The 27,081-nt window shown below is 56.1% G+C and overlaps 3 protein-coding genes across 4 annotated transcripts in view; 1 reads left to right on the forward strand and 2 right to left on the reverse strand.

Annotated features, from left to right (window-relative positions):
* Positions 1 to 254: 254 nt before the first annotated feature.
* AIPL1 (AIP like 1 HSP90 co-chaperone) lies at positions 255 to 11,055 on the reverse strand. Its single transcript, XM_004460736.4, has 6 exons — positions 10,960 to 11,055; positions 10,108 to 10,287; positions 3,695 to 3,883; positions 2,649 to 2,825; positions 2,374 to 2,515; positions 255 to 845 (listed from the first exon to the last, which is right to left on the reverse strand). Exons 1-6 carry the CDS (start codon positions 11,053 to 11,055, stop codon positions 643 to 645), a joined length of 987 nt encoding a protein of 328 aa, XP_004460793.2. The 3' UTR covers positions 255 to 642.
* A 5,700-nt stretch (positions 11,056 to 16,755) lies between these two features.
* PIMREG (PICALM interacting mitotic regulator) lies at positions 16,756 to 25,079 on the forward strand. Its single transcript, XM_004460737.4, has 6 exons — positions 16,756 to 16,831; positions 17,268 to 17,587; positions 19,018 to 19,307; positions 19,878 to 19,973; positions 20,548 to 20,596; positions 20,883 to 25,079. Exons 2-5 carry the CDS (start codon positions 17,303 to 17,305, stop codon positions 20,579 to 20,581), a joined length of 705 nt encoding a protein of 234 aa, XP_004460794.1. The 5' UTR covers positions 16,756 to 16,831; positions 17,268 to 17,302; the 3' UTR covers positions 20,582 to 20,596; positions 20,883 to 25,079.
* The window catches only part of PITPNM3 (PITPNM family member 3), a 118,611-nt gene continuing 113,138 nt past the window's right edge, over positions 21,609 to 27,081 (reverse strand). For both annotated transcript variants that reach the window (XM_058283732.2, XM_058283733.2), the window contains exon 20: positions 21,609 to 25,578. In XM_058283732.2, the coding sequence (XP_058139715.1) occupies positions 25,273 to 25,578 (306 nt within the window). In that variant the 3' untranslated portion in view covers positions 21,609 to 25,272. The remainder of the gene's footprint in view (positions 25,579 to 27,081) is intronic.

Consider the following 27,081-nt stretch of genomic DNA (forward strand, 5'->3'; position numbering starts at 1 on the left):
CGGAACAGAGCAGAGATGTTAACCGGGGGATGGAAAGGCAAAGGTTCCGAGGCCCAGATGCGCGGGGGAACCCAGCGCGAGGGAAGGCGCAGGGCGGCTGGCAGCGCCGCCCCCGCAGCCCGCCCCGGAGGCCGCGCAGCGCCGCCTGCGGTCGGCGGGATCCACCGCGCGCCGGGCAGAGTGCGTCACGTTACAAACCTCACCAAGCCAAGACCCAAAAAGGTAACGATCTAAAACCGGAAGAAGGGGGGAGGCAGTGTCAAAGCTTCACTCCTCGTCTTTCACTGGAGTCCAGAGACATGGAGTAAAAACGATGCGTGGAGAAAGAGCGATTTAAACATATTAGTTGAAGACAGAGAAAACCACCAGAGGAATTTAAAAGAGTCGATTGAAATAGCTACCTCTGGGCGAAAGAATGGGACTAAAGGAAGGAAACTGCACTTTCAGCCATAAACCCTAAATTCCACGCCCTTTTGTTTTTGTTTTTGTTTTGGTTTTTTTTGCCATGGATTTTAAAAAGTAATTTTAAAACGTTTTAGAAAATGCCATCCTGGTCAACTAAACCAGAAACGGACAGCCCAAGGGCTGGCTGCCTGGGAGCCCGAGGCGCTGGGCCGGGGCGGGGCAGAGGGGGCGGCCCGCCTAGCCGAGCATGGTGCGGCAGCGCAGCCGCTCCTCCGCGCGCTTCTCCTCCAGCCGGCTCTCCAGCAGCGCCAGCTCCCTGCGCACCGCCTTGCGCATGGCCGGCTCCAGCTCCAGCACCTTCTGCAGGTCGGCCTTGGCCTCCGCCTCGTTCCACACCTCGGCGTGAGCCCGCGCCCGCACGTAGTAGGCCTTGGCGATGCCTGCGGGGAAGACGCGGCAACGCACAGCCTCAGCCGCCCGGCCCGGGCTTCACGTCCGGAGCAACGACCCCAGCGGAAGGAGATCCCTAACCTCTCTGGGCCTCCCGTGCCTCAGTTTCCTTGACTGTCAACGGGGACGAAGATGATAATAAGAGTAGTAGCTACTCGCCTGCCTTGCACGGATCCTTCCAAGGTCTTGCAACTCATTTTAGATTCATAATTTTGTATTGTTCTCCTTATAAAGGTGCCCTAAACCCTTAGGCTCTATCCCTGGAGCCGCTGCATAAGCATCTGGTGACCGAGGATTAAATGAGGTCAGAGACACAGAGCGCCTCAGGCCCGCACTGGCGAGTGCTTGGGCTGTTGTTATTGACTTAGTCAAGGGCCATCCTCACAAGCATCGCCGCGGGTGCCCACCCCGTCCTAGCCCTGACTTACTCTTTCTATAATGATTCCCCTGCCTCTTAAAATATATATACCATAAAACTGGCCATTTTAACCATTTTAAGTATACAATTTAGTAGTATCGATTACGTTTATTGTGCTACCATCACCTCCATTCCCAAGACTTTTCATCCCCCCAAAGAGAAACTCCGCACCCCCTCCCCCCGCCCCTGGGGACCTCTTACCTACTTTCTAGCTCTATAAATTTGCCTATTCTAGATACCTCATAAAAGTGTAATCATAAAATATTTGTCTTTCAGGGTTCATCCGTGTTGTCTCATGCATCAGAGCTTCGTTCCTTTTTATGTTTGAGTAGTATTCCATTGTAAGGCTGACCACATGCTGTTTGTCCGTCCATCTGGACACTCAGATTCTTTCCGCTTTGGAGCTATTGTGAATAATGCTGCTACAAACGTGGTGTACAGGGATCTGTGTCCCTGTTTTCAGTTCTTTGGGAATATACCCAGGAGTAATGATTCCCCCCATTTCAAAAAAAAAAATCTGTTTACTGATCCACAAAATCACAAGTTTTCTGAGCTACTTATATTCTTCTCCTAATAGACATCAAAAAGGAATACTTCCAGGGAAGTGGATGTGGCTCAAAAAATTAAGCTCCCGCATACCACATAAGAGGTCAGCGGTTTAGGTTTCTGGTGTCTCCTAAAGAAGATGAGCAAGACAGCAAGCTGATGCATCAGGCTGGTGCAGCGAGCTGATGCAACGAGATGACGCACCAAGAGTCACAAGGAGGAAGACATAGCGAGAGACATAACAAAGCAGGGAGCAGAGGTGGCTCAAGAGATTAAGGTGCCTCCCTCCCACATGGGAGGTCCCAGATTCAGTTCCCAGTGCCTCCTAAAAAGAAGATGAGCACACAACGAACAGACACAGCAAGTGCAAACAATGAGGGAGTGGAGAGAAATAAATAAAACTCTTTTTTAAAAAAGGAATCCCTCCTAAAATAAGCACCACCATCAGTCACCCAGGAGGTGGGCACAGACGCCTGGGGTCTGCTGCCTCGACGGCATCGGAAGGTCTTTGCAGGTGACTGCGAGGCGGGGGCAGCCCCCCATGCCCCGCCCACCTGGGTGGTGCCGCAGGATGTCGCTGGTGTGCTCCAGCACCTCGTAGTACTCCTCCCTCTTCAGCAGGCACTGGCAGTAGTTGAGGACCAGCGTGTTGATCATCTTTTCCAGCTTCAGCCACTGCACCTCCCAGGGCTTCTCCTGCAGGGCGGAGAACGGTTGCCGGGAGCTCAGGCCGCTGCCTGACTCCTGCCGCCCCCACCCGGGTGCAGGGCCGCCCACCGCCCCCCACCCAGCATCTCCATCTCCCGCCCTCAGCTGGGCAGCCTCCAACCTTGGTCTGCAGGTTCCTGAGACAGACGATGGCCTCCTGGTACTTGGTGGAAGCCTGCTCGTAGCGGCCCAGCTTGAAGAGCCGGTTTCCTTCTCCGTGGAGGATGGGCGCTGCCTGCATCTTCTCGGCACTGCTCAGGGCCCAGGTCTCCCTCTGGTACGCGCTCGGGGCCTCGACCTGACCCAGGAGCTGCAGGTCAGGGAGGCACCTGCACCCCGCCCCCCTGGGACAGGGCACAGAGAAAGGGAGCCCCAGCACCTGCCCCTGAAGTCAGCTCTCCATTGCCCGCAGCATCATGCTTGCCGGGAAGGAAGCAACACGGCCCCGGGGCCTGCCCCAAATCAGCGCTTTCGGTGCCCTGCATCTCAAGACCCTTTAATTCCAATCTTCAGAAAAGTGTCACAGATACTCATTTTATCAGAACAAGACACTCCACTGCCATCTGCTGGAAAACTGCCTTTGTGAAAATACAAATGTAGGATCTCTAGGACGTGAGCCCGCCTCCTTAGAGGAGATGCCCTTGTGCAATGCACATACCGCACAACTGTTCAGGCAGGCCTGTAAGGTCCTCTGCTGACACAGTTCTCTTATTTAGTTTTATCCATCCCAGAAGGCCTCAGGTGGAGCTGCAGCCTTGACCATAAGCTGAGTCCTGATCAGCGCTTGACCCTGGCCCCCTATCCTTCAGACGTTTGCTACCACTTCCTCTGGGGTCTGGATAAGGGGAGTGGGGTGCCGGAACCAGGTCTGAAGCCACAAACCACAGGGGTCAGGGATGAGGATATCATTCTAAATTTTGAAATAAAAAGCACATGTAGAAAACCAAGAGAAGTGAAATGCCTCCAATAGGAAAATGAATTGGGCTTTTAAAAATTGGCCCCACACGGACGTGTCCCTTGGAAAAGGCAGCGGACATTCTCTGTCAGCTCTGATAATCCTCCCGTGGCTCATGAACCCTTTTTTGTTCTCTACAGAGGCTCTGGGCAGTGCTGGTGACGTGGGGTCCCGGGCCCTCTCTCTGTGGGCCCCTGCACCCCGGGGCGTACCTGCAGCAGCTCGATCACGAACACCAGCGGCTGGGGCTCCTTCTGCAGCTCATCCAGGTCCTCGTAGCCCAGCGTGTGGTAGGCGAACATGTTGGCCAGCCCGCACGTGTGCACCTGCCACCCCGTGGGGTCCCTGCCTTCGGCCATCTGCCGCAGGCTCCGGGAGAGGATGGGGTAGACGCCCGTGTGCTGGGGAGACATGGAGACACGGCATCCAGGCTGCTCCCGCAGAGCTCATGGGTGGCCAAGGGCCCCCCTTCGAGCCCCGCTCCAGCAGGAGTCCGGCTGTCCCACCGCACCTGCCCCACGGCTGTTTCTACATCTTGCCCCCAGCAGACCTGCTGGGCAAAGTGCTCTGCATCTACTAACTCCATAAATCCCTACACCACCCAAAAAGGGAGCTACTACTGTGATCCCGCATTGTATAGGTAAGGAAACAGAAGCCCAGAGAGATTAAGTAACCTGCTCGAGATCACACAGCTAGGAAATGGCCAAGCCAGGATGCAAACCTGGCTCCAGAAGCTGCACTCTTAACACAATGCCATGCTGCCTGCCGCTTGCCAGCCCTTGCGGTCAGCTAGAGCACAAACCCCAAGGAGACTCAGATCTCCGAGAAGCCTGTGCCTTGCAGAGAGGGCAGCGTGAAGCAGGGCTCTGGGCTCCGAGCAGGCCGGGTTGGCATCCTGACTGTGTCTGTGTTTGGCCGTGAGCCTGTCTGCTCACCTCTCCGAGCCCCCGTGCCCTTGCTTGCACCGGTGTGGGGCGGGCTGCCGTAAGGATGAAACGAGATGGCACAGCTTTCTCCCAGCCCACCACCGCCTCACCAGGCCCTGGGAGCTGCATTGCAACCAGGTGAAGGGGGCCCGCCCTGGGTCCCCCCGAGAGCCAGGAAGTCCCACGAGACGGTCTCAGGGAGCCCCTTGCCTTGGGCTTGCTCCCACCACTGCCCTTTTCCAGCTCCCGCTTGCTTGTGGGAAAGTGAAGGGGCAGAAACAGGTCAAGGTTGCCTCAAAGTCCTTGGTGGGAGGAGCAAAGGGCACCACCCCCTGGCCCCCCAGGCAGGATTAGCTGACCAGGTGGCAGCTGAGCCTGTTGGGATTAAGGCTGGTCCACGGGAGGGGGAAGGCCCCGGGATCCGCTGGCTGCAGGAAGGGGCTCTCCGGGCCCTGGCACAGCTGCCCCCGCTCGGCCCCCATCCCAGCAGGTTGACTGTGAGCTGAGGACCTCGGGCCAGGCACCTTCCCGCCAGCCACCGGCCCCCTGGCAGCAGCAGGGGTGGGCTGTGGGAGGCCGCCAGGGGCAGGAGAAATCCGGGAGGAAGACAGAGGCCTGGAGAGGGAACACAAGCCCGGCGTCGCGCATCTGCCCCCGCAGCACGCTCAAGGAAGGAAGGAGGGTGCGGCTCCCAGCTCGGGGTCCGGTGCCTGCGCGTGAGGCCTCACTGGTGGAGCCTCTGACCTCGGGGGTGGGGGGCAGCGCCAGCCTTGGGAACTGCCCAGCCTCTCTGGGGCTCCACGCGCAGGACCCCTGGGCCTTCAAGGCCCGGGGCTGCCTCTGTCCGGGGGTCTAGAAGCTGGCGTGCTGCAGGCCGAGGTCAGCTACCAGGCGGTCTTGTTTGTCCCTCACATCGGGGTGTTTTTCCCAGCTGGTTGCCGCATGTACACATGGGGAGGGTTCACGTGCCAGTGCAGATTTCTGGCTTGTCTCAAAACCTCCACAGACTCGGACACCGTCAGCCGGAGCGGAGCAGCAGCCGCCCGCTCTGGGTGGGCAGGTGCGCTCCGGTTCACCGGGGCTCCTGGCCCCTTGTGAAACTGGAGTTGGCAATCCCTGGCCTTACGAGACTGGGCATCTGCAAAAATCACAAACAGAGCTGAGACTGGGCATGTGGGAGGAAAAGGAGGGGTGCGTTTCAGGGCAGAGGCTCTCAGAGCCCTCATTGACGCCACCTGGCTGGATTAGGGAGGAGAAGGGGGGACCCCCTGCCCCGGTACCCTTCAAGGTAACCCAGTGAGGACTCTGCAGAGTGACAAACAGCAAATGCTTGTCAGAGCCTCCTAAATCCAGGATCAAGTAGAGATAATCATCCCACCGATGGCTTAGTCTTAGTCTTTTCAGGTTCTTGAGTGGAAAGATGTCCCAGAGAGGAAAAGGAGCTAACTAAATCAAATAGGACAAGCCGCTGCACACTTCCTGGGTTTTGTACATGCTATTCCGCTTGCCAAGATGCCACCTCTCTCCCTACTTCTTGGTCTGGTGAACTCCTATTCATCCTTCAAGACCCAACTCAATGTCACCTTCCTGAAGAAGTCCCCCGCTAATACCCTCAAGCAGTTAGCTGGCCCTATTTTGTGGCCCCAAGACACTCCATCTTCATTTATGTCACAGCACTAGCTGCCCTGCATTGTGGTTGTTTATGTGTCTGCTTCTCCCCCAAAACTTGAGTTCCTTAAGGACTGGGGACTCTGCCTGTTTCCTTCCCAACACCCAGCACAGGCCTACAGAGGTGCACAGTGAATGTTTCCCCATTGGGTGGATGGAAGATGTGGTAGATTGAAGCCGTGTGTACCCCAGAAAAGCATGTTCTTACACCTAGTCCATTCCTGCGGGTGTGAGCCCATGGTAAGCAGGACCTTTTCATGAAGGGACTTCAGTGAAAGTATGGCCCACATCAGTCAGGACTTCATAAACGGAGTAAAATTCAGACAAAGGGAGAAAGCCATGGAAGCAAGGAGCTGCAATTCAACAAAACCCAGAAGAAAAGAGAGTAACCAGAAGACACCCCGCCATGTGCCTTGCCATGTGACAAGCTAAGGACCAAAAATTGCTGGCAGCCAGCCCCAGAAAGCCAGTCCTTGGGAAGAAAGTGTTGCCATGATGACACCTTGATTTGGACTTCTACCCTGCCTCAGACCGCGAACCAATAAATTCCCATTGTTTAACCCAACCCATTTCATCCATTTCATGGTATTTTCTGGAGCAGCCTAGGAAACTAAAACAAATAGACAGATCTAGATAGATAGACAGATAGAGGATAGATAGATGGAGGATAGATGGATGGGTGGATGGAAGGATGGATGGATGGATGGATGCTTAGTGATAGGGGACTGCATAATGAATGAATATAGAGTGAAGGGAGGGATGGATGAACGGGAGTCTGGTTGGGTGGATGGATATATTAAAGTGGATGTATAGGGCAGCAGACTTGGCCCAGTGGTTAGGGCGTCCGTCTACCACATGGGAGGTCCACGGTTCAAACCCCGGGCCTCCTTGACCCGTGTGCAGCTGGCGCATGGGTAGTGCTGATGCGCGCAAGGAGTGCCGTGCCACACAGGGGTGTCCCCCGCATTGGGAAGCCCCACGCATAAGGAGTGCGCCCGTAAGGAGAGCTGCCTAGCACAAAAGAAAGTGCAGCCTGCCCAGGAATGGTGCCACACACACAGAGAGCTGACACAGCAAGATGACACAACAGAAAGAAACACAGATTCCCGTGCCACTGACAACAACAGAAGCGGACAAAGAAGATGCAGCAAATAGGCACAGAGAACAGACAACCGGGGTGGGGTGGGGAAGGGGAGAGAAATAAATAAATAAATAAATCTTTTAAAAAATTAAAAAATAAAAAATAAAATGGATGTATACGTAGATAAGTAACTCTGGAAGGTGCGTACGTGTGTGTGTGTGTCCTGGAATGCCTACATACACATGCACACAGTTTTTGCAACCAAATACTGGGAGGAAAAAATGTAGGGGGCTTTGGGGAAAACCAGCAGACACTAGGGTCTAAAAGTCACCAGCCAGTTTGTGAGATGGGCAGTGTGCTCATGTGACTACTCATGTGGCCAAGAGAACACAGACGCCCCAGGAAACAAAGAGCCATGCCCACGTTGAAGGAGCAACAACAGCTTGTGGCTTTGCAAACAGCAAATCAACCGGCCAATCAAGAATGTATTGACAGCCTTCTATGCACTCAGCTTTCCTGTGTTAGCAAATACACGTCCTATGGAGAGGGAGCTCTCGTTGACATCCAAACCTTACCTAACATATGGCCTAAACTACAGGTACAGATGGGTATAAAAAGTGCAGAAGCCCTTCACTGTAAGCGAAGTCAATATATATCATTTTAAATGAACCAAAATCACAGACAAGCCAATTTTCTGAAGCCTTGACTTAATAAGTGAAAACATTTTTTAAAGATTAAAAACATCAGGAAGAAGACAAACACAGGAACTGGGACAAAGGAATGGGATTCAACTAACCTTTGCTAAGAGAATGAGGAAACGATGTGTTGGGTGGGGTCACCTACTGGTAGAGGTCGGTATTGCAGCCTGACTCTATTAGACATGGTAATGGGGAAATAACAGCCTGGGTAAGGATTGAGGCCTCCAGGGATCCCACCCCAGTCCTGCCCCTTACCTTGTTTTATCTGGTTTTACTTTCATTCTCTGATCCTTAAGCTTCCTCATTAGTAAAATGAGAGAGTTGGCCTTTATTCTAGCTCAAAATAATAGCTCCCATTTTCCACTGCCCTGGACTGTGATTTGTCCTCCCACACATCATGTCATGTAATCCTCCAGCAGCTTCTTAACATGAGGTTTTGCTAATTTATAGATGAGGAAAGGAAACAAAGGGCCAGAGGAGAGAATGAACAACCTGAGGGTCCCACAGCTAATGAATAACAGAGCAGAGTTTAGACCCAGACCTCTCTCTCTCTCACTGTGTAACTGATCTTTGAAAAGGTCAGTGACCCAGTTGAAATAATGAATCCAGGCACCCCATCAACGGCTGCTAAAGCCATTAGGTTTAAGTTGAAGGGAGCTTTGTAATGGATCAGGCTGTCAACCTCTGAACCCACTGATCAATCTTGACATCACAATGAGAGGGGCAAGTAGAAATGGTGTCCACCCTTTGTCCCACCAAAGGAAAGCACACAGCACCATCCAGGACATAGTTTTGTGAAAAGAAGAAGGAAGGAAAGGAGAACCTAAATTTTACCAAGCCTCTCTAGACCAAACTTCCAATTTAGATGATATATGAGAAATAGAGGAGTATGTTAGACATAACTATGGCAGAACAATCAGCAAAATCAGAATGTGAGAACTTCTACAGGACAAATGACCCTGCTTCTTCAACAAATCCGTGTCAAGGAAGAAAAAAAAAGAGGGAGGAGAACCCATAGATCAAGAGACCTGAGAGACACAGTAACAAAGTGCTGTGTGTGGACTTTGTTTGGCTCCCAATTTGAGCAAACCAGAATAAAGAATAAATTAGGAGACAACCAGAGAAATTTGAACAGCGTGAATATTAGATGGTATTAGGAATTAGTCAGGTTTTATAAAGATGCAAAGATATTGTGGGTTTGTTTTTTAAATATCCTGATATTCAGAGATACAGACTTTAGTATTTACAGATGCAATGAGATGACATTTAGAATTTGCTTTAACCATGGGGGAGGGACAGGGGAAGTGGCTGGGGGGGAGGTAGATGATACAGCACTGGTTGTGGGTTGGTGGTGGCTTGAGTTGGGTGATGAGTACTTGAATAGGGTGGCTTGGAGTTATGTACCCCAGAAAAATATGTCCTTAGTCTTACTCCATTCCTGTGGGTGTGAACCCATTCTAAATAGGACCTTTTGATAAAATTACTTCAGTTCAGGTGTGGCCCCACTGAATCAGGATGCGTCTTAATCCTATCACTGGATGCCTTACAGAGAAGACTCAGAGAAAGAAGCCATGGGAGGGCAGCCAGAGCTGGAAGTCAATGGACCCAGAAGAGAAAGGAGAAGATGCTGTCATGTGATGGAAAAGCCCAGGAGCCCCGAAGAGGGCCTTCCAGCCCAAAGATACCAACTCCAGGAGGAAACAAGCCTTCTAGCCTCTGAAACCCTGAGCCTGTAAAATTCCCATTGGCTAAGCCAACCAATCTGTATTGATACTGGTTTTAGCAGCTAGGAAGCTAAAACATTGGACGTTCATTATACTTTTTGTCTACTTCTGTGTATGTTTGAAATTTTCCACAATAAAATGTTTGTTTAAAGGTCAGCGAGTTTTGCCATTTCAATTTGGACCACAGAACAAGGGGTGTTGTAAATATGAAAAAAAAAATTGGCGGTGGGAGAAAGGCAGAAAAGTGACAAGTAGACAAAAGTCTCCAGGGTCCATGAATACAGTACAAAACAAGAAGACAGTGAGGTGGGTAGACCCCTCCCGACATGGCACTGCCCCCACGCACTGCCAGCCGGCCATGCGCTGAGTGCCGTTTTAGGAGCTGTTCTTTCAGGGGGGCAGTGGCAGGGAATGGGGGCGCAGGCTTTGCCTTGCAGAGTGTCGATGGACCCCCAGCTTTCCTGACCCCTGGCTGCCCTGCAGAGCCGGTGGGTCGGCACAGGGAAGGGGCCGGCACGGTCGACTTACGATGGTGTCACACCAGAACTCGGCCACCTCGTTCACCCGCATGGACGTCAGCAGGACTTCCCAGACCTCCAGCTTGAACATATTGCCAACGATGATGTGCATGGGCTGGCCCGCCCGCTTGCTGTCGTCGATCACCGTCCGCTCCTCGTCGCATTTTGTGGTGCGGAAGTGGAACGTCACCTGGTCATTGAGGGGGGACCCTCATGGAGACACCGCCCCCCCAAAGTCCAGCAGAAGCCTCTCCCCCACCCCACTGTCTCAGACCCCCAGAGCCTCCCCACCCTGCTTGGACACCCCCAGGGACAAGAAACTTACTCCTCCCAAAGGCCCCCATTCCCACTCGCAGAGCCCCGAGGGCCGGGGAGTCCTTCCTTCCGTGAGTCCTCGCTCTGAGGCCACAGGCGCAGCCACACTGCCAGTCCAGGATTTATGGACCAACACCAGGACCCCGAGGGCCCTTCCTCTCCCCTCAGCCTTTGGGGCTCCAGAAAATTGCAAAGGCCCCTCCCCTCACCCCATTCCAAAGTTTTATCTGCAAAGCACCCAAACGGCCAGGTGAATGGACACAAATTCAGAGCTCCCCAAATGCCCAGGGTTGATGATTCCAGGAAGGGTCTGCCTGGCTGTTTTTATTATTATTAATTGCTGTCGTCGTTGTTGTTGTTAATGGGCTGTGCGTGTGCTGTTGTTGCTTCCTGGCTATTTCCTCACGGCGCTGAGAGGCTGTTTGTGGTGTTGTGGCCAGGCTGCCGTGGGGGCCCCGTCGGGTCTGGGGAAGCCCCTTCTTGTCTGGGGGAGTGCAGTCCAATTTGGGGGAGCCCTGCCCTGCCCCTGAGAGGGCGGCCCACTTACCCGGGAGCCCGTGACAAAGGCTGGGAGCTCCCCTGCGCCCCCGTGCAGGATGGTCTTCTTGACCCCTTCCACGTTCAGAAGCAGCGCGTTGGCCATGGCCCCGGCGCGGCTAATCCCAGGGCGCGCTGAGGCGGCTGGCCCCGTGGGGATTTGCCCTGCGGGGGGAGGGCCGCAGATGACGGGGCGTGCGGGGGGGGGGGGGGGGGGGGGGCGTGCCCCACGCTGGCCCCTGGGCCGCTCGGCTGGCCTCTGCCCCATTCACCCCCGCAGGTCCTGGGGGGCCTGCTTGACACCCACCTTCGTAGCGACATGCTTTGGTTTTGTTCCACCCCAAGAAGGAAAGAGGTCAGCATGGGCTTTATTTTTTTATTTTTTATTTTTTTAATATTTTTATTTTTTTGATGCTTCTATTTTTTTTTTTAAGATACATAGATCACAAAAAATACTACATTAAAAAATATAAGAGGTTCCCATATACCCCACACCCCACACCCCGACTCCCATATCAACAACCTCTTTCATCATTGTGGCACATTCATTGCATTCGGTGAATACATTTTGGAGCCCTGCTGTACCGCATGGAGTATAGTTTATATTGTAGTTTACACTCTCCCCCAATACTTTCAGTGGTCTTTAGCCCTGTGCCTGGGATCCAGGCAGCGATTATTCCCGGGGGCATCAGGACGCCGTTGGGGCCACAAGGGAACATTCCTGTGAATTCGTGGGTGTTTGACGCCACCTTGTGGCCAATTCAAGTTCTTCTGCCTCTGCTCCGCAGCGCGTCCAGGGTGATGGATTCTGAGCATCACAAAATCATTCCCCTTTCTTGATGGGAGACTCATTTGTTACAGAAGGAAGGGTCCCAGGGCCCTGGACTAGGAGCCAGACGGACCTGAGCTCCACTGGCTGAGCCCACCCTTTGTTTACCGCCTCTGGCCTTGACCCATCCTCTCTTTTCATTCTCCCATCTGTGAACCCGGAAAATCGACTTCTCCTGCCTCCCTCTTCAGCAAGCTGCAAGGCTCCCTGGGGCGGCGAGTGGGACCCCGAAACCCAGGACCCCAGAAAGTGTTGACTTTCATGAGGAGCTGTTGGCACAGAGGAGGTGAAGCCTGGGCCAACCAGCTCAGCCAAACCAGGCCCTTCCAGCATGCGCCTCCTCCTGGAAGCCCCCTGAGTGCTCAGACCCCCACCCCCCGACGCCGTGAGGGCAGGGCATAAGGGTGGAGGCTGGAGAGACCCTTCCTTCTCTGTTTACCCTTTCTCCAACCACACACCACCCTAGAGCAGTCTGCAAACCTGAGAGGGAACGTGGATACATAGATGTTGAAACTACCAATTAAAACAAGTCACCATAAAAGTCCCGATGGGGTCACTCTGGGGGGGTTGTGGCAACAGGGCCAGGGGGCTGCTTCTGAGGTCTAGCAATGTTCTGTCTCCTGGCCTGGGTGATGACGGTTACATGGGTGTTTGCTTTATAAGGATTCGTTACACTCTACTTGCTTTCATGCATTTTTCTGAATTACATAATTCACAATAGAAGGGAAAGGTCTAATCATGTCTCCCACTGCTTAAAACAATCCCACTGCTGCTCGGAATTGTCCTGCAGGACATTGCTACGACAGACACAGGCCATTATACATCCGGCCATAACCTACAGAGTCGAATGGCAGAGTGTGTAAGCTACAATGTAAACTATAATCCATGCTCAGTGGCAATGAGCCAAAATGTGGTCATCAGTTGCGATGAATGCACCACACTAATGAAAGAAGTTGTTAATGTGGGGAAGGATGGGAGACGTGGGGAGTGGGGCATAGGGGAATCCCTTATATTTTTGTGTTAACGTTTTGTGTAATCGAAGGATCTTTTAAAAAATTAAAAAACATATTTTAAAAATAAAAAATTTTAAAAGAAAAATCCCACTGCTAATGAATTGCTTCCCACTGTAGAAGGGTCAAAGGGCACAAACAGATTGCCGCAATACTTAGGAAGTAGAACCCAGAGGATCTGGCCCCTCCTTGGCGGGGGCGGGAGATGGAGAAGAGGGAGAGGAGAGGACGTTGACTCTGATGCCAGGGCTTTGGGGATTGGTGGCTTCCCTGCCGACAGGAATGAGGCCCCCTGCCTGGACAACCTTCAGACTAACCCCCCAGCATCCCCTTGGCCCCCAACCAGTCGCTTCACAGATCCTATTAACAACCCACCCCTCTCTTAAAATTTAGCAAAGGTTTCCCACGGCCCTCAGGATAAATTCCAAACTTCTTCCCAGGTCTGCAGACACGTCCTCTGCCTCTCCATCCCTCCCCTCAGCCCTGTCTGCCCTCTCTGTTTCGTTCAGCCAGGCCCAGCTTCTCTGGGGCCCTGAACTTGGCAGTGCTCTAGACTCCCAGCTTCAGCCTCTCTCTGAACCGCCCGCGTCCCCATCCCCACCCCCAACCCCACCCCTGCTCTGATCCCCGAACTCCTCAGCTAAAATGCCAAATGCTCAAGGAAGCCTGCCCTGCCCCCTCCACCCCCTCATTGCACGTACCGCTTTTCATTCACGGCATTTTGCAGACTTGTCATTGTGCACGATAATGTGTTTAACACCTGCCTCCTCCTTCAGACTGGCAGTCCCAAGAGGTCAAGGAAACTGATGAAAGTTTTGCTGACTTGTCAGGGAGCCCCCCAGGGGAAGAGCCAGGCTGGAGATCTCCTCCTCCTCCATCCCCCACTCTACCCCCAACAGAGGCAAAAGAGAAGCTGGACCCCCAAAAACCTCCTCTGTGCACTGTCTTTTCCTCCTTCCAAGAAGGAGCAGGAGCTCAGTGCCTACCTCTCAAGTAGGAACCTGCTCCCCTGGGCACCTGCTCCTGCCCACCCCCTGGAGCCCCCACTCCACCAAGGCGGCAGGAACGCCTTCACATTCAGGAGCAGAGGCTCCTAACCCCGTCGCCGGTTTCCATGGAGACTGTACTTTGTTAACCTGGCTTGCCAGCTATTATTCTGAAGGAGGGACGGGGTGGAAAGCTCCCGCAGGACGCGCCTCTTCACGCACTCACTCATTTGGGATATATAATGAGGCTGTGTAATCTAAGGATAGGAATAGAGGTTTTGGAGTCGGGCAATCCAGGGTTTAAATCCCAGCGCTGACACTTACTGACTGGTTGTACAGTCTTAGGCAAGACACTTCCATTTTCTCATCTGTAAACTGGAATAAAAATAGCCTCTACTGTGTAGACTTGCCATGAGGATTAAGGGAAAATAAAGTAAATGCACTTAGCAAAGTGCCTGACATGCGGTAAGGGCTCAAAAGATATCAACTATTATTGTTAAGGTCTGTGACATGCAAGAGGCAGCAGGGAGACGATTGTGATGACAATCCAGTTTGAGAGGTTTTGTTTTTAAGCGTTCCACCTGAGTCCTTCCCGTATTTTCAACTTAGTTTTCATAGACACAGTTTACTTTCCCCCTTCCTACTTCACTGGTAAATGACATTAATTAAATTCCCTAAATACAATAAAAAGCAGCAAACAGGTTTGGGAGCAGACACCTCTGACTCTTGGCAAACAACTCAAGTGAGGGGGGCAACGTGAAGAGGCAACTAGAGCAGTGTTTTCCAAACCACAGAGCGCAACCCTTCAGGGAGCACCGGAAAATAACTTGAGTGAGTTATAACCATCATTTTTTTTTAATTAAGTGGGAAATAATCAGAGCACATCACACAAAGTAAAGGATGGTTTCATGAAACTTTTGTTCCTCCTCTAGTCACACACGTTGCCGGGTTTCCCACAGTGGGTGTTGGCCCTCTGGGACACGCTGCTCCGGGTCCTGAGAAACTCCCCACCCCATCCCCCCACACACAAACACACATTCATTGCCTGGCTGCTTCTTTTTTTTTTTTTTAATTTATTTATTTTTTAATTACATTATGAAAAATATGAGGTCCCATTCAACCCCACCGCCCCCGCCCCCCACTCCCCCCACAGCAACACTCTCTCCCATCATCGTGACACATCCATTGCACCTGGTAAGTTCATCTGTGAGCATCACTGCACCCCATAGTCAATGGTCCACATCATAGCCCAGACTCTCTCACGTTCCATCCAGTGGGCCCTGGGGGGATCTACAGTGTCCCGTAATTGTCCGTGAAGCACTATCCAGGACAACTCCACGTCCCGAAAACGCCTCCACATCTCATCTCTTCCTCCCGTTCCCCACACCCAGCAGCCTGGCTGCTTCTTACTCATTCTCTAGATCTGAACTTGAAGTGAACTAACTTTCATGTGATTCTTTGATTAATTGATTATTGGTTATTTGATTAGTTAATACCCATCTCTCTGCCACACTGGAGTTTGAGCTTCATGAAAGTCAAGGATACATCTGGGGGAAGCGATTGGGCTCCCGTCTGCCATACGGGAGGCCTGGGAATCGGGTTCAGTTCCCTGGGACTCTGGTGAAGGCGAGCTGGCCCACGCAGACGGCGGGCTGGCCCACGCAGACGGCGGGCTGGCGGGCACCCACGGCGGGCTGGCCCACGCAGACGGAGGGCTGGCCCACGCAGACGGCGGGCTGGCCCACACAGACGGAGGGCTGGCCCACGCAGACGGCGGGCTGGCCCACGCAGACGGCGGGCTGGCCCACGCAGACGGCGGGCTGGCGGGCACCCACGGAGGGCTGGCGGGCTGGCCCACGCAGACGGCGGGCTGGCGGGCACCCACGGAGGGCTGGCAGCCCCTCACCACGCCGCGCAGAGCTGGTGCAGCAGGAGGACATAGCAAAGGGAGACGCAGAAGAGAGGTGGTGAGAAGCAGCAGACCAGGGAGCTGAGGTGGCTCAACAACTGAGAGCCTCTCCCCCACACCGGAGGTCCCAGGATCTCAGTGTCAAGCACCTGGGCTCCGCCCCGTTAGCGGAGTGAAGCATAGACCACCCTCGCCCCTCTCTACTGGTCTTCACAACAAGCTAAACAGACTGTTCGGAGGCCAAGACAGAAACCAAGCGGGAGAGGGGCAAGTGCTGCCTCGAGGTTACGTAAGACAGGGAGAGGAGGCGGGGAAAAGCTTTTTAAACGGGAGATGCTCGCGTCTGTTTGGATGCTAATGGGAGGGGAAATGGGATTCTAGAGTTGCAGAGAAGGGGCGTCGGCCGGGCTAGGGGCGTGGGCGGGAAAACAGTCGTAACTGCAGGGACTGTCCCGAGGCTGGGATGGGTGTCCTTGGGCCGGGAGTGTGGGTGGAGAGTCTGGAGAACACTGAGGGCAGTGCCCGGTCTCCTGAGGGGAATTTGAGGCAAAACCTCCGTGGGAACCCGGGCCCCGGACCCGCAGCCCTGGCTCTTTGGGACAAACCACTGAGCAAGAAAGAAAAGAACGCCCGACGTCCTGGGCAGGGCGGGAGGGGTACCCTGTCGAGCCAGGTGGCAGAAGCTACCGGCTGAAGGGCCTGGAACCCGAGGCCACCGGACCCGGAGTCCTCTCGGTGCCGGGACCACCCCGCCCAGCCCTGCCGCTCCCCGCGCCGGGAGACCCGCCGGGACCCCACAATCTTTGCAAGTTCGAGGGAGGAAGCCCCGGGCTCAGACCCGGCTTGGGGCGCCGCGGCCTGGGGCCGAGCGTCCGGGAGGTGGCGCGGGCGGGAGGGCCCGCAGCTGCGAGGGGCCGCAGGCAGCGGGGGCCGCGCGGGCGTCCCGGGATGAATGGGGCCGCGAGCGCCAATCCGAGAGCAGGACTCGCCGCCGCGAGAGGAGGCGGCCAATCGGGTTGCGGCGCGGCCGCGAGGCTGCCAATCAGCTGCGGGGCCGGGGCCGGGGCGGGCCCGCGCGAGTTTCAAATCTGCCCGCGGCGGAGCGGGCAGCGGGGCTCGGCGTCGGGGGTCGCGTGGGGGACTGTCGGGTGAGTGCGACCGGGGCCGGAGGGGGGCTTCTGCTCGCAGAAGTCGGGGGTGGGGCGGGGAGGGCGTCTAGCTGGGACAGGTCCTGCGTGGGGGGCGTCTGGATATTGCAAGCCTCGGGTCGAAGTGGGGGGCGTGGGCTTTGTGCGGGAGCCGCTGATGGCGCCCTGGGCCCGGGGGGCTGAGGCTCAGCGCGGGCAGGTCCTGACTGCGGCAGAGAGCAGGATGGAGGCTGGGGTGAAAGGACAGCCGTTTGGGAAACTTGTAGGGAGGGGCAGCAGGAAATGCCCTTTTCTGGACCTTGCTGACCCCTCCTGCCCACGGCCAAGGGCCCCCACCCCGGGGGCCTCCATCCCGTCTCTTCCCCTGTGTCCAGGATCCCTGAGGAACATGGGATGTGGGTTGCCTTGCCAACCTGGGTTTTGACTTCCTCCCCAGGTTCCAGCAGGCAGAGCTGACTCGTGACTGGACAAATGGCCTCTCGGTGGCAGGGCCTGGGGGCCTCCAGGCGCCAGAGATCACGCCCGAGCCAGGAGCAGTGCGGGGAGGGTGAGGCACTGCAGCCCGCAGCCAGCCATCAGGAGACCCCCCTCGGCTCCCTCTGCAGACAGTTCCAAAGGCGGCTGCCCCTGAGGGCCGTCAGCCTTAACCTCGGGGCTGGCCCTTCATGGAAACGCCTGGAAACCCCAGAGCCGGGGCAGCAGGGCCTGCAGGCAGCAGCTCGCTCAGCCAAGAGCACCTTGGGTGCCATGTCCCAGGTAAAGCCGGCAGAGCCAGCCATCCCTTTTTGAAGGGCTTCCTCGGTGGTCCCCAGGAGCCCACCAGAGTAGAGGCTGTGTGAAGACAGGATCTCGGGCTTGTTCATCCCTTATCCCAGCACTCCAAATGGAAATGAATGAAAACAATGTTGAGGAGGAGACAGCTCTTCCCAACACAAAGTGAGGAAAGCTGAGCCGAGGAATTGCAAGTGAGAGGCTGTGGGAGCTAAGGGTGGGGGGCCCCAAACATGGGCTTAGTGGGTGAAGGCTTCCCAGAGGAGGCGTCTCCAGGGAGCTTCCCAGGCAAAGGAGAAATGTATTTAAAGGCAGGTGAAGTAGCATGAGAGCAATAAGCTAAAGAGAACAGGCAAGACTTAGTCCGGTTTGGCCAGATGACAGAGAGCAAGGTGGGCAGGGAGAGAGGTACGGTACGCCAAAGCTGCTTAGACTCTCCCAGGAACAATGGGGAGACTGGCGAGTTGTAAGCCGGGCGGGGATCTGATGAGGTTTGTGTGTTAGAACCTGTTCTTTAGCCACTTGATAGGAAAGGGACCAAGGGCAGATCCATCCCTGAGGGGCCTGGGGACCTGGACTTGCAGAAGACTGAACCTGCAGAGCAGCCCAGAAGGTCCATCACAGAAGGTTTGGGACCAAGTGAAATGTGTGGGCAGGAAGGTGTTGTCTCTTGGGTGTGAAGTGTCCATGTGACTTCCAAGCAGACACGTCTGGAGTTAGCACCTAGAAGGGACAGAAGCCATGAGAGTGACAAGACCTCCAAGGCAAGAATGGGGGTGGTGTCCTCGTGGCGTCTGATGGGGCTTCGGAGGATGTGGGGACAAGGGAGCTGTTTCTGGACAGGTCTCTGAGCCAGGTGTTAGCCTTTGTCCATAAGAGCCCTGTGATCGTTTCTGTCACCTCCGGAGATCAGAGAGATGAAACGTCACCTGCCCAAGCTCACGCGACTCACCAGTTTCATTCAGGTTTTGCCCTGGACCCTGGGCAGTCAAGCTGATAAAGAGCCTTGAATGCCAGTGCTAACAGCGAGGGTTGGGTCCTGTGGGCAACGAGGAGCCATGGACGGGCCTGGAACCACCCTTTGGGAGGATGCCGCTGTGGACCAATGTGGGTGATGGGTCGGGGTGAACGAGGCCAGAGGTAGGAAGGCAAAGCATCTGGAGTCAGGGGGCGGGGCCTTGTCCTGGATCTGGAAAGAGGACTTGACTTAGACAAATCGAGGCTCTTGAGAGCCAGAGAGGTCTCCGGCTGGCTTCCCAGGGACTCACCTGGGGCCCTCCAGCAGGTCATTTCCCGTCATGTTATCCACATTCCTCACCCTGAGACTCGAAGCAGCCCGTGGGACCCTGGGGTTGGAGGTGTGGCCTGGATACCTGGGCTGTGTCTGTGCTAGCCTTTCCGTGTGTCCATCCCAGAGAATCCAGGAGTCCTGCCACAGTGGCACCAAGTGGCTGGTGGACACCCAGGTGAAAGCCAGGAGGAGAAAGAGAGGGGCTCAGGAGGGCAGGAGTCCCCCACCCAGCAGCCTGAACCAGAAGAGCAGCCGCCTGGTGGGAGCTGCCCCTGCCCGCTCAGCCCTAGGCGCCTGGGAGAGTCACGGCCTCTCTGCCCTCATGGACCCACGTGCCCACCCACAGCGGCGGTCGAGGCGAGAGGCTGCCTTCTGGAGCCCCTACTCCTCCACGGAGCCCCTCTGCTCCCCCAGGTCAGTGGGACAGCCCCTCACCGCCGGGCCAGTGGCCTCTGGGTCCAGGCACGATTCTTCCCCCTTGGCCTGCAAAAGACTAACTGGGCCCACGTGGTTTCTGGGCACCTCCCCTGACCACCCAGGAAGCCAGGCCGCCTGCAGCTGAGTCAGATCCGTGTTCTGCCCAGCTCTGCCCCCACTGCTGGGGCCCTGGGAAGTCCTTAGGGCCTCCCTTCCTACCTGTAAAAGGAAAAGAGGAGCTGAGCTCTGGCTGTACCACACTCACCCAAGCCTCCTGGGTGAGTTTTCAGCCATCTGGAGGGGTTTGGTCTGGGCTGAGGCTGTCTGCAAGTGGGGAACAGCAGAGCTCCCCAGCCACGACCTGGGCCTCAGGGCCTTTGATCTCCCCATTCCCTGCCAGGTGCTCCAAGTGACTTTGATGTCACTTCTGGGTTGTTGGTCTGGGGTGAGGGTTCCCGGTCCCCATCGGTCATCTCCTGGCCTTCGAGCAGGCCCCAGTGCTGGGTTGAGGGGAATTCTGCATCAGGTTTCCGACTACTCACTGGGGTGCCTTTTGCTTTTTTTCAGCGAGTCTGACAGTGACCTAGAGCCCACGGGGGCAGGAATCCAGCATCCCCAGAAGCTGTCCCATGAGTTGGATGAGGTCATCATGGCTGAAGAGAGGTGAGTGGGCATCCCATGCTTCAAGGCAAAAAAGGGGGCCCCCCTTAGTCTTGGTGTCTTTTCAAACAGGCTTCTGGATCTGGCTCTTATTTGCTGTGTGATCCTGGCGAGTTCCTACCCTCTCTGAACCTCATCCATAGCATGAGAAGGGATGAAAGACTTAGGCTGGGATGGTGGTTAAGGATGTGCCCTGAATGTGCGTGGCCCTCCGGCTGTGTTTGTCCATCCCCTGGAACCTCACGCGTGGCTGGGTACCTGGTTCCAGAAGTCCCTGCCCTTTTTCTAACACTCTCCATGGCTGCTCCGTGCCCTGCCTGTGGAGCTTGGGGCAGCAGCGTGGCTGCCGTGGAGGTCTGTCTGCTCTGGGGCAGGCCTGGGCTCTGGATCTGCCCAGCCTTGGGCCCGTTTCCCCACGTGGATGACGACGGTGACGGCCTCCTATGAGGGCTCTGCCGGCTCAGCAGGCCCGGCCGTGTTCCCATATCTCCAGGCCTGGTGGGTGCCTCGTCCAGGCTGGGAGCCCCTCAGCCTCTGGCGCCTGGTGGCATTAACCCCTCCCTCTTCTCTGCACCAGTGGCGACATGACCGTTTCTCTCATTCGGGACTGAAGACCGTGCCCTCAGGTAATGCCCCCACCCAAGTGGGTTTCTCAAAGTCTCTTCCTCCTGGGGCGTGTGCATGTGGGGTATTTGGAGGCATGCTCTGGAAAGAGCCCCAGCACTGGCGGGCACAGGAGAACAGGAAGCAGGAATGTCTTCCCTCCCACTGGGAGCCAGGGCTGCTAACCTGCCAGGACCCCCAAGGACCTAGAGCCACCTTCCAGCCCCCAGTGTGGGGGAAAGGCTATGGTGGCCCCCTATCCCCTGGCCTGAGCACAACGAGGGGCACCAAGGGAGCTCTGTCTTGCAGGAAATGAGCCATCTCTGGCTAGCACGCCCCCTGGCCCAGGATGTCCTGGAGGAAGCCCCCAGCAGTCGGCCATCCCCCCGGGACCGCTGCTGACCAGGGGCCTGTGTGGAGGCTGCTCTGGAGCTTCTGTTTTCCTGCTTCAGCCACACCCGAGCCCATCTGTGACCACCTGCCCCTGCCTGAGAGTGACCTGGGCATACCTTGGAGAGGTGGGAGATGGTTCGTCCCATACTGGAGCATTGTGCAACATGATGTGTGGGCCCTAGAAGATTTTGGGGAGCCCTGAGCTGTGTCCCCAGGTGTGGGGAGTCACCCGCATACTCACGCATGCCCCGGTGTTGCCCGTGCTAAGGCTCCTGGGAACCCAGCTCCCATCCCTGCTCCCCCTACCAGAGCCCGGGAAGAAGGAATAGGAGAGATTTCCAAACTCAAAGACACTGGGCTTATGGGTAGCTGTTTCTACGCTCTGTACAGGGCACCGTGGGGGGGGGGGAGGCGGGGAGCAGAGCCCTGCTCAGGAGCAGCTTCTGCCCTCTGTAAGTTATTTAAGAAATCTGCTTTGTCATTTTAGTTGAAAGACACTACTGTGACTTTCCTGGGCAACATGGCTTTTTCACAATAAAGTCCCTCTTCCCTCCTCTGCCACCTCTTCCCTTCCACCCAGGCCTGAGCTGGGAAAACGCAAGTGCGGGAGAGGTTTCTCGGCTTAGTAGAGACCAAAGTGTGTTTTAAAGGCAAATAAGGTTTTATTTAGGTGACAATGCTTGAGAGTTAAAAACCAGCTCACATCAAAATCAAGACCAGTTGTAAAAATCTTTTAACTCCATAGTGCTGTTTTTTTTTTTTTCTGTCCTGTTAGAAATGTGATATTTTACATTTTCTTTTCTAACGGATTTTGTACAAGGCATCCATAAGGAATAGAATAAACCTTTTTCGCCACGGCACCAGCCCACCACAGACAATACTTAGGAACGGTCAGACCACGGACAAGGCTGGGCCGGCTGCTACCACCAATAAAACAAATACAAAAGGGCAGCGGGGTCCGAGGGTGGGTGCTCCTCTGTCCTGCCCCTCCTTGGTGTCACCTGCCTCTCCTTGTCCCAAAGAGGGGGACGTCAAGCCGACTTTTCTCCCAACTGCCCTACTGGTTTCTCAGCAGGAAAGCAGAGCCCAAGCTAGGTCTTGCTGCCCGGATGTAAGAAAGTTTCCCCAAGCCCCAGAAGGCAAGGGAAAAAAGGAAGGGCTGTTTCTTTTGGCCAAGCCAAAGAGAATAGGTTTCCAGAGCACTTGGCACCCAATCCCCAGGATCTGGCAGGAAAGTTGGTTTTTTAAGGCGGGGTCAGCTGCAGAGGCTCAGCCTGCTTCCGGAATCAGGGGCCCCGCCTGGGCGGGAGCTGCACCTTGGCTGGATGGGCGAGTGTTGATGGGAAACCAGTGCCACCTCCGGACCCACGTCTATCTGCCGCAGGTCCTGGCTTCCAGGTAAAAACTGGTGCCCCTCTTTGCCTGCAGGTCACATCCTGGGCCTGGGTATGTGGACTCCAGGGTGGTCAAAGGAGAGTTTAGAAACCATTCAATCCAGCCTCCCCTCTTGCAGAGACCCACGCCCAGGAATCAAGCAAGTTGGTTTTCTGAGGCTCAGCACCCAGGCTGGGGGAAGATTCATCCAAATGCACCAAAGGAGTCTCCATGCTTTGTTAAAACCTATTTTGTGGAGCCTAAGGGAAGAGTCGGGCTTTTTAGAAAAATACCGTGGTGCTGGAGGAGCAGGCCCTGGCTCAGGACACACCCCGCACCCCCAGCAGGGCAGGCGGCAAGAGGGAGGCAGGCCCTGGCTGGGGGGGACAAACATGCCACACAAGAAACAAGGAGCTTTGGTCAAGCGGGAAGCTCTGACTTCCAGCTGCTGGAGAGCAGGCGCGCCAGGGGCTGGAAGGATTCTCTAGAAAAACAGTCGGATGGGGGTTCACAGAACTACTCAGAGAGGCGGTAACTTCCACTCCAGAGAACAACATGACTGGTTCTTTTTCCTCCAACTTAACTGGACGACAGAACTGAACAAACCACTAGTATAGAAAGTGCGTATTGGTTATGTAGTTGCCGTGAAAGCAGTACTGGTACAGGAGTGGTCTGGGCTGTCACTACAGAAATGCACAGACACACATTCACACGCACCAGCTACAGCTCAGAGGGCGTCGTGCTGCGATGCCGCGCTGTCTGCACCAGCATCCCACGCCCGGGGCCACAGAACCCTGCTCGCTCTGGCTCCAGATTTCCCAGGACCCAGGCATGGTCACGGGCTCCCATCCTGGGGTTCTCGGGGGAGTGGGAGTCTAACGGGGGGCAAAGAATCTCACCCACTGTCATCGTTTGAGAGTATTACATCAGCAGCTTCTGCCAAAAGGAGATGGTGGAGTTTCAGAGAATCCGATTAAGTCTGCCCAAATTCAACTCGGTATTTTGGGAGGGCAGGGAGGATTCAGTTTAAAGTGGCTATGCCATACAAGCTGGTGCCTCATGGAGAGCCAAGAATAAGAAACAAGGAGCTTTGGTCAAGTGGGAATGATGATGTGTTAAAGAGGGACGGGCACATGCAAGCCACCGGGAGGCAGGACCAGAGGAGCAGAAGAGCTGGCAGACAGCTTGGGCCAACGAGGCAGGAGCTGGCAGACTGGAGAAGACACATTTCTAGTGGTAAGAGCAGGGTGGAGGCTGGGACCTCAGACCCTCCTGGCCCAGCCGGGCGCCCAGTGTGCTGGGCAATTCACAACCAGCAGCAGCCGCCGTGGAAGACGCTGGCTGCATGGGAGCTGCAAGAGGTAGACACTGAGCAGAAGCGACACTGGGCTGACACAGCTGCCTCCTGTGCGTACATCTGGCCCCTGGCACGGAGCCCTGGCTGCAAGAGCGGGCGCCAGCCTCAGTGACAGCCCTCGGGGGCCCTCGGGCAACCCCAGGCAGCCCCACCACAGTGGGGGGTGGGCCTGGACCAGGGAGCAGGGAGAGGTGCAGAGGCCCATGTCCGGACCAAGGGCTCAGCAGCAGGAGGGCCTGGGCAGGCCTCAAGGGGTCCCAGGAGAGCAAGCCCTGCAGAGCTCAGGGACAACCCCGGAGAAGGTCACCAGCGCAAACCAAGCTGGGTGGCAGGAGCAAGGGAAGAGGATTCAGTAGTTTGAGCCGAAATTCTGTGGACCCTCAGAACCTTGGGGTCTCAGCTCTATGCCTTCCAGAGGCCACAGAGAAGCCAGTATGAGCAGAACTGGGGGATGGGAGCCCGATCCGTACCTTTTGGGGGTATCTCAGTACCCTTTGAGGGTGTCTCTGTTCCTGGGACACCCAATTTGGACACGGGTGCCGGGCAAGCCCACCATCCCACGGCAACTCTCTATGGGGTAGAGTCCCTGCCCTGCCCCCCCAGGGGGGTTTCCTTTAAGGGGGTGGGACAGAGCCCCTCCCTCCCGGCAGACCCAAAACTCCTTTCTCAGGCGGGGTTGAAGGCATGGATCACCGGACACCCCCAGGGGCCCCTAGTCCTGAAAGCCTCGGAGGGCAGAAGTGCAGGACGGCAGAGTCTAGCAGTCAAAGAAACTCGCATCCATCCCGGCCGGGGGGTGGGGGGCCAACCCCTCCAATTACATAAGGAAGGCAGGGCCGAGAGGGTCAGCCCCAGCTCAAGGGCTCCCAGAGGCCCAGCTGCAGCCTCACAGGGGAGGGCGCCGGGCAGGTGTCCAGGTCCTCGAGGGCCGAGGGGAGATGGTGAGGACACCGAGGACAGGGCGGGTAGACAACGGGTAGCAGGACCGTCAGTCAGCACCAGGCCCAGGGCCCCGGGGCTGTACAGACACGTGACCTTGAGGATGTGCCCCAGGGGCGTCCTCTCACTCCCATTAGTGGCCACTTTGCTATAAGAGAGCCAGACCCAAGCTGGTGACCCAGGATGCCACAGGGAGGGTGGACGCGAATGCCACTCCCCCTCACGCAAGGCAGCGCGGGAGCTGAGCCCGCAGGCGACTGCTGCTCACGGGTCTGGAGGCGTCTCCCTTCAGGGCCTGCCTAGCAGCCCTGCTGAAGCCTCAGGGACACAGAGACGGTCGACTTGGTCCCAGCTCCAGCTCTGGGCAGGCCTGTCCCCCAGGATTCACAAACAGCCCTGGCGCGGGCCTGCCCTCACAGGCACGCGGGAGGCAGCAGTGGCTGCAGTGAGACCCTCCGATCTCCTCCGCGGGCAGCCCAGGGAGGCCCCCAAGGCCGGGCAGGGTGCCTCCCCCACTCTGGTCGGACACTGCTGGACAGACACGGGAGGGAAAAAGCAGGAAAACGCCTGTGTGGGGGGAAGGCAGCTCCTCCCTTGCCCGCAGGCAGCCTCCCCGACCTGAACACTGCGTCCCACTCAGGGCACCGACTCGAACTTGGGGGGGCCGCGCACCCAGCTGAGCGCCGACAGGGGCCGCTCGTGGTCCTTGTCGGACTCGGGCTGGCTCTGCGCGCGCTCGGGCTTGGGGTTGGCGGCGGGCGGGTCGGGCTGCTGCACCGACATGGTCCTGCGCAGGTGGTTGCGCTTCCGCAGGAACTCGGGCTGCGCGTGCAGGCCGAAGCTGCCCTTGCGCAGGATCATGCGCGAGTTGTTCTTCTTGGGGCGCGAGCGGTGGCTGGCCTCCAGCGCCGCCAAGTGCGCGGCGTAGCCTTCGCTCAGGAACTGCGGGGAGGCGGGGGAGGGGGACAGGCGTCAGGCCAATGGCCCCCCACCCAACGCCCAACGCCTGGAGCCCCTTCCAGGCCCGTCTCCAGCTTCTGCGTGGAAGCCCCAGGAAGCAGAGCGCTCACTCCCCGCGCGCCTTTCCACCGCAGAGTGACCGCTGTCTGTACCCCTTCACTTGGAAGTGAAGCCCAGCTGCTCCCCAGCCTTGTCACTCCGCGAATACCAAAGCTGTTGTTTTTTTTTTAATCCCAGCCTGTACATGCGCCAACTCAGCCGTTTTTCTTGCCCGCATAGCAGCCTTTCTCGCCAGTCCCTCTACTGGTGGTTCATGGAGACTTGGAACCTCAGAACCTCAAAGCAAGGCGCATGAATCTCAGAATCTTGCTCCTCAAAGTGAGGTCCACGGACCAGCAGCCTTGCACAACCTAAGGCTTGTTAGGCAGCCTTCTGAATGTGAATCTGCATTTAAATAAAATCCCCAGGTGATCACAGCTGCAAGATCTTTTGAGAAGTAGACTGGAGACTTCCCCACTTCAGGGTAAATCAAATTCCCCCCAAATCACCCACTTACTTCTTTTACTCAATTCCTCAGCTGAGACCTGTGGATTCTGCTCCCGCCACCCACCCATGGAGGCCGCTCCTTCCCCCAGGGCCCAGGACCTCCAGGCAAGCCTGGGGCAGAAGCCACCTTGACTCCCAGCACAGTGTCTAGACTGTCACTTCTCCCTCCGTCTCCTTGGAGGCTCATGTTTTCAGGCATCCCATCCTTTCTCTGTCTTCCTGGTACCTCCCGAGCTCCAGGTCATTCTCCTTCAGTCACAGACAATTTTGGCCTTTGTACCATAACTGCCTTCTCTACCCCAAAGTCTGTCATCATCCCATGTGATACCAGCATCCACAGGGGTGACCCCCACAGCACCCCAACTTCTCACCTCATTAACTTACCCCCTCCACTCCAGCTACCACCTTCACGTGGAACTGCTCCATCTTGGAGATCTTCCAGCATAACACACCACTCTCTGGCTACAGCCTCCTCCCTCTCCAGCTGTCCTCCTACTCTGTGTCCACCCTCATCCTCCTCCCCTCCTCCCACAGCCAGTTAGACCAGGGCGGGGGCGGGGGGGGGGCTGGCTTTAGACACTGTCCACAACACCGTTAAGCCACCCCCTCCGCCAACCTCGGATCCAACGATCCCCTCCCCCAGGCCTACACCTGGGCCTCCAGCTGTCTTGAAAACATACACAACACCCACACCAGTGGCCTGGATCTCCTCAAAGTCAGGGTCTCCAGCCTGGGCTGGACCTCCAGGCCATGTCCTTCTGACCGCAGCAGCCATCTCAGACCTTGACTTTCCTGGGGTCTCCTACCTGCCATCTCTCCCCATTCTCAATGGATTGTGTGGCTTTTGACTTCACAACGAGCACAGAAGGAAACCTCTTTGCTTCCCGCCACCAGACTCCAATACCTGTATGGCCTGCTGGTGAGCATGCTAGCTTCCTC

The sequence above is a fragment of the Dasypus novemcinctus genome, chromosome 21 (genome assembly GCF_030445035.2).
Source record: "Dasypus novemcinctus isolate mDasNov1 chromosome 21, mDasNov1.1.hap2, whole genome shotgun sequence".
In the NCBI taxonomy this organism is placed as follows: Eukaryota; Metazoa; Chordata; class Mammalia; order Cingulata; family Dasypodidae; genus Dasypus; species Dasypus novemcinctus.

Coding starts and splice junctions, on each gene's coding strand:
- AIPL1 (XM_004460736.4), bottom strand. CDS start 11,055: ATGGCCAACGCGCTGCTTCTGAACGTGGAAGGGGTCAAGAAGACCATC. Junction 3,884..10,107: donor AGTTCTGGTGTGACACCATC/GTAAGTCGACCG, acceptor ATGTCTCCCCAG/CACACGGGCGTCTACCCCAT. Junction 2,516..2,648: donor TCAGGAACCTGCAGACCAAG/GTTGGAGGCTGC, acceptor TCCGCCCTGCAG/GAGAAGCCCTGGGAGGTGCA.
- PIMREG (XM_004460737.4), top strand. CDS start 17,303: ATGGCCTCTCGGTGGCAGGGCCTGGGGGCCTCCAGGCGCCAGAGATCA. Junction 17,588..19,017: donor CCTTGGGTGCCATGTCCCAG/GTAAAGCCGGCA, acceptor TGTCCATCCCAG/AGAATCCAGGAGTCCTGCCA. Junction 19,974..20,547: donor GTCATCATGGCTGAAGAGAG/GTGAGTGGGCAT, acceptor TCTCTGCACCAG/TGGCGACATGACCGTTTCTC.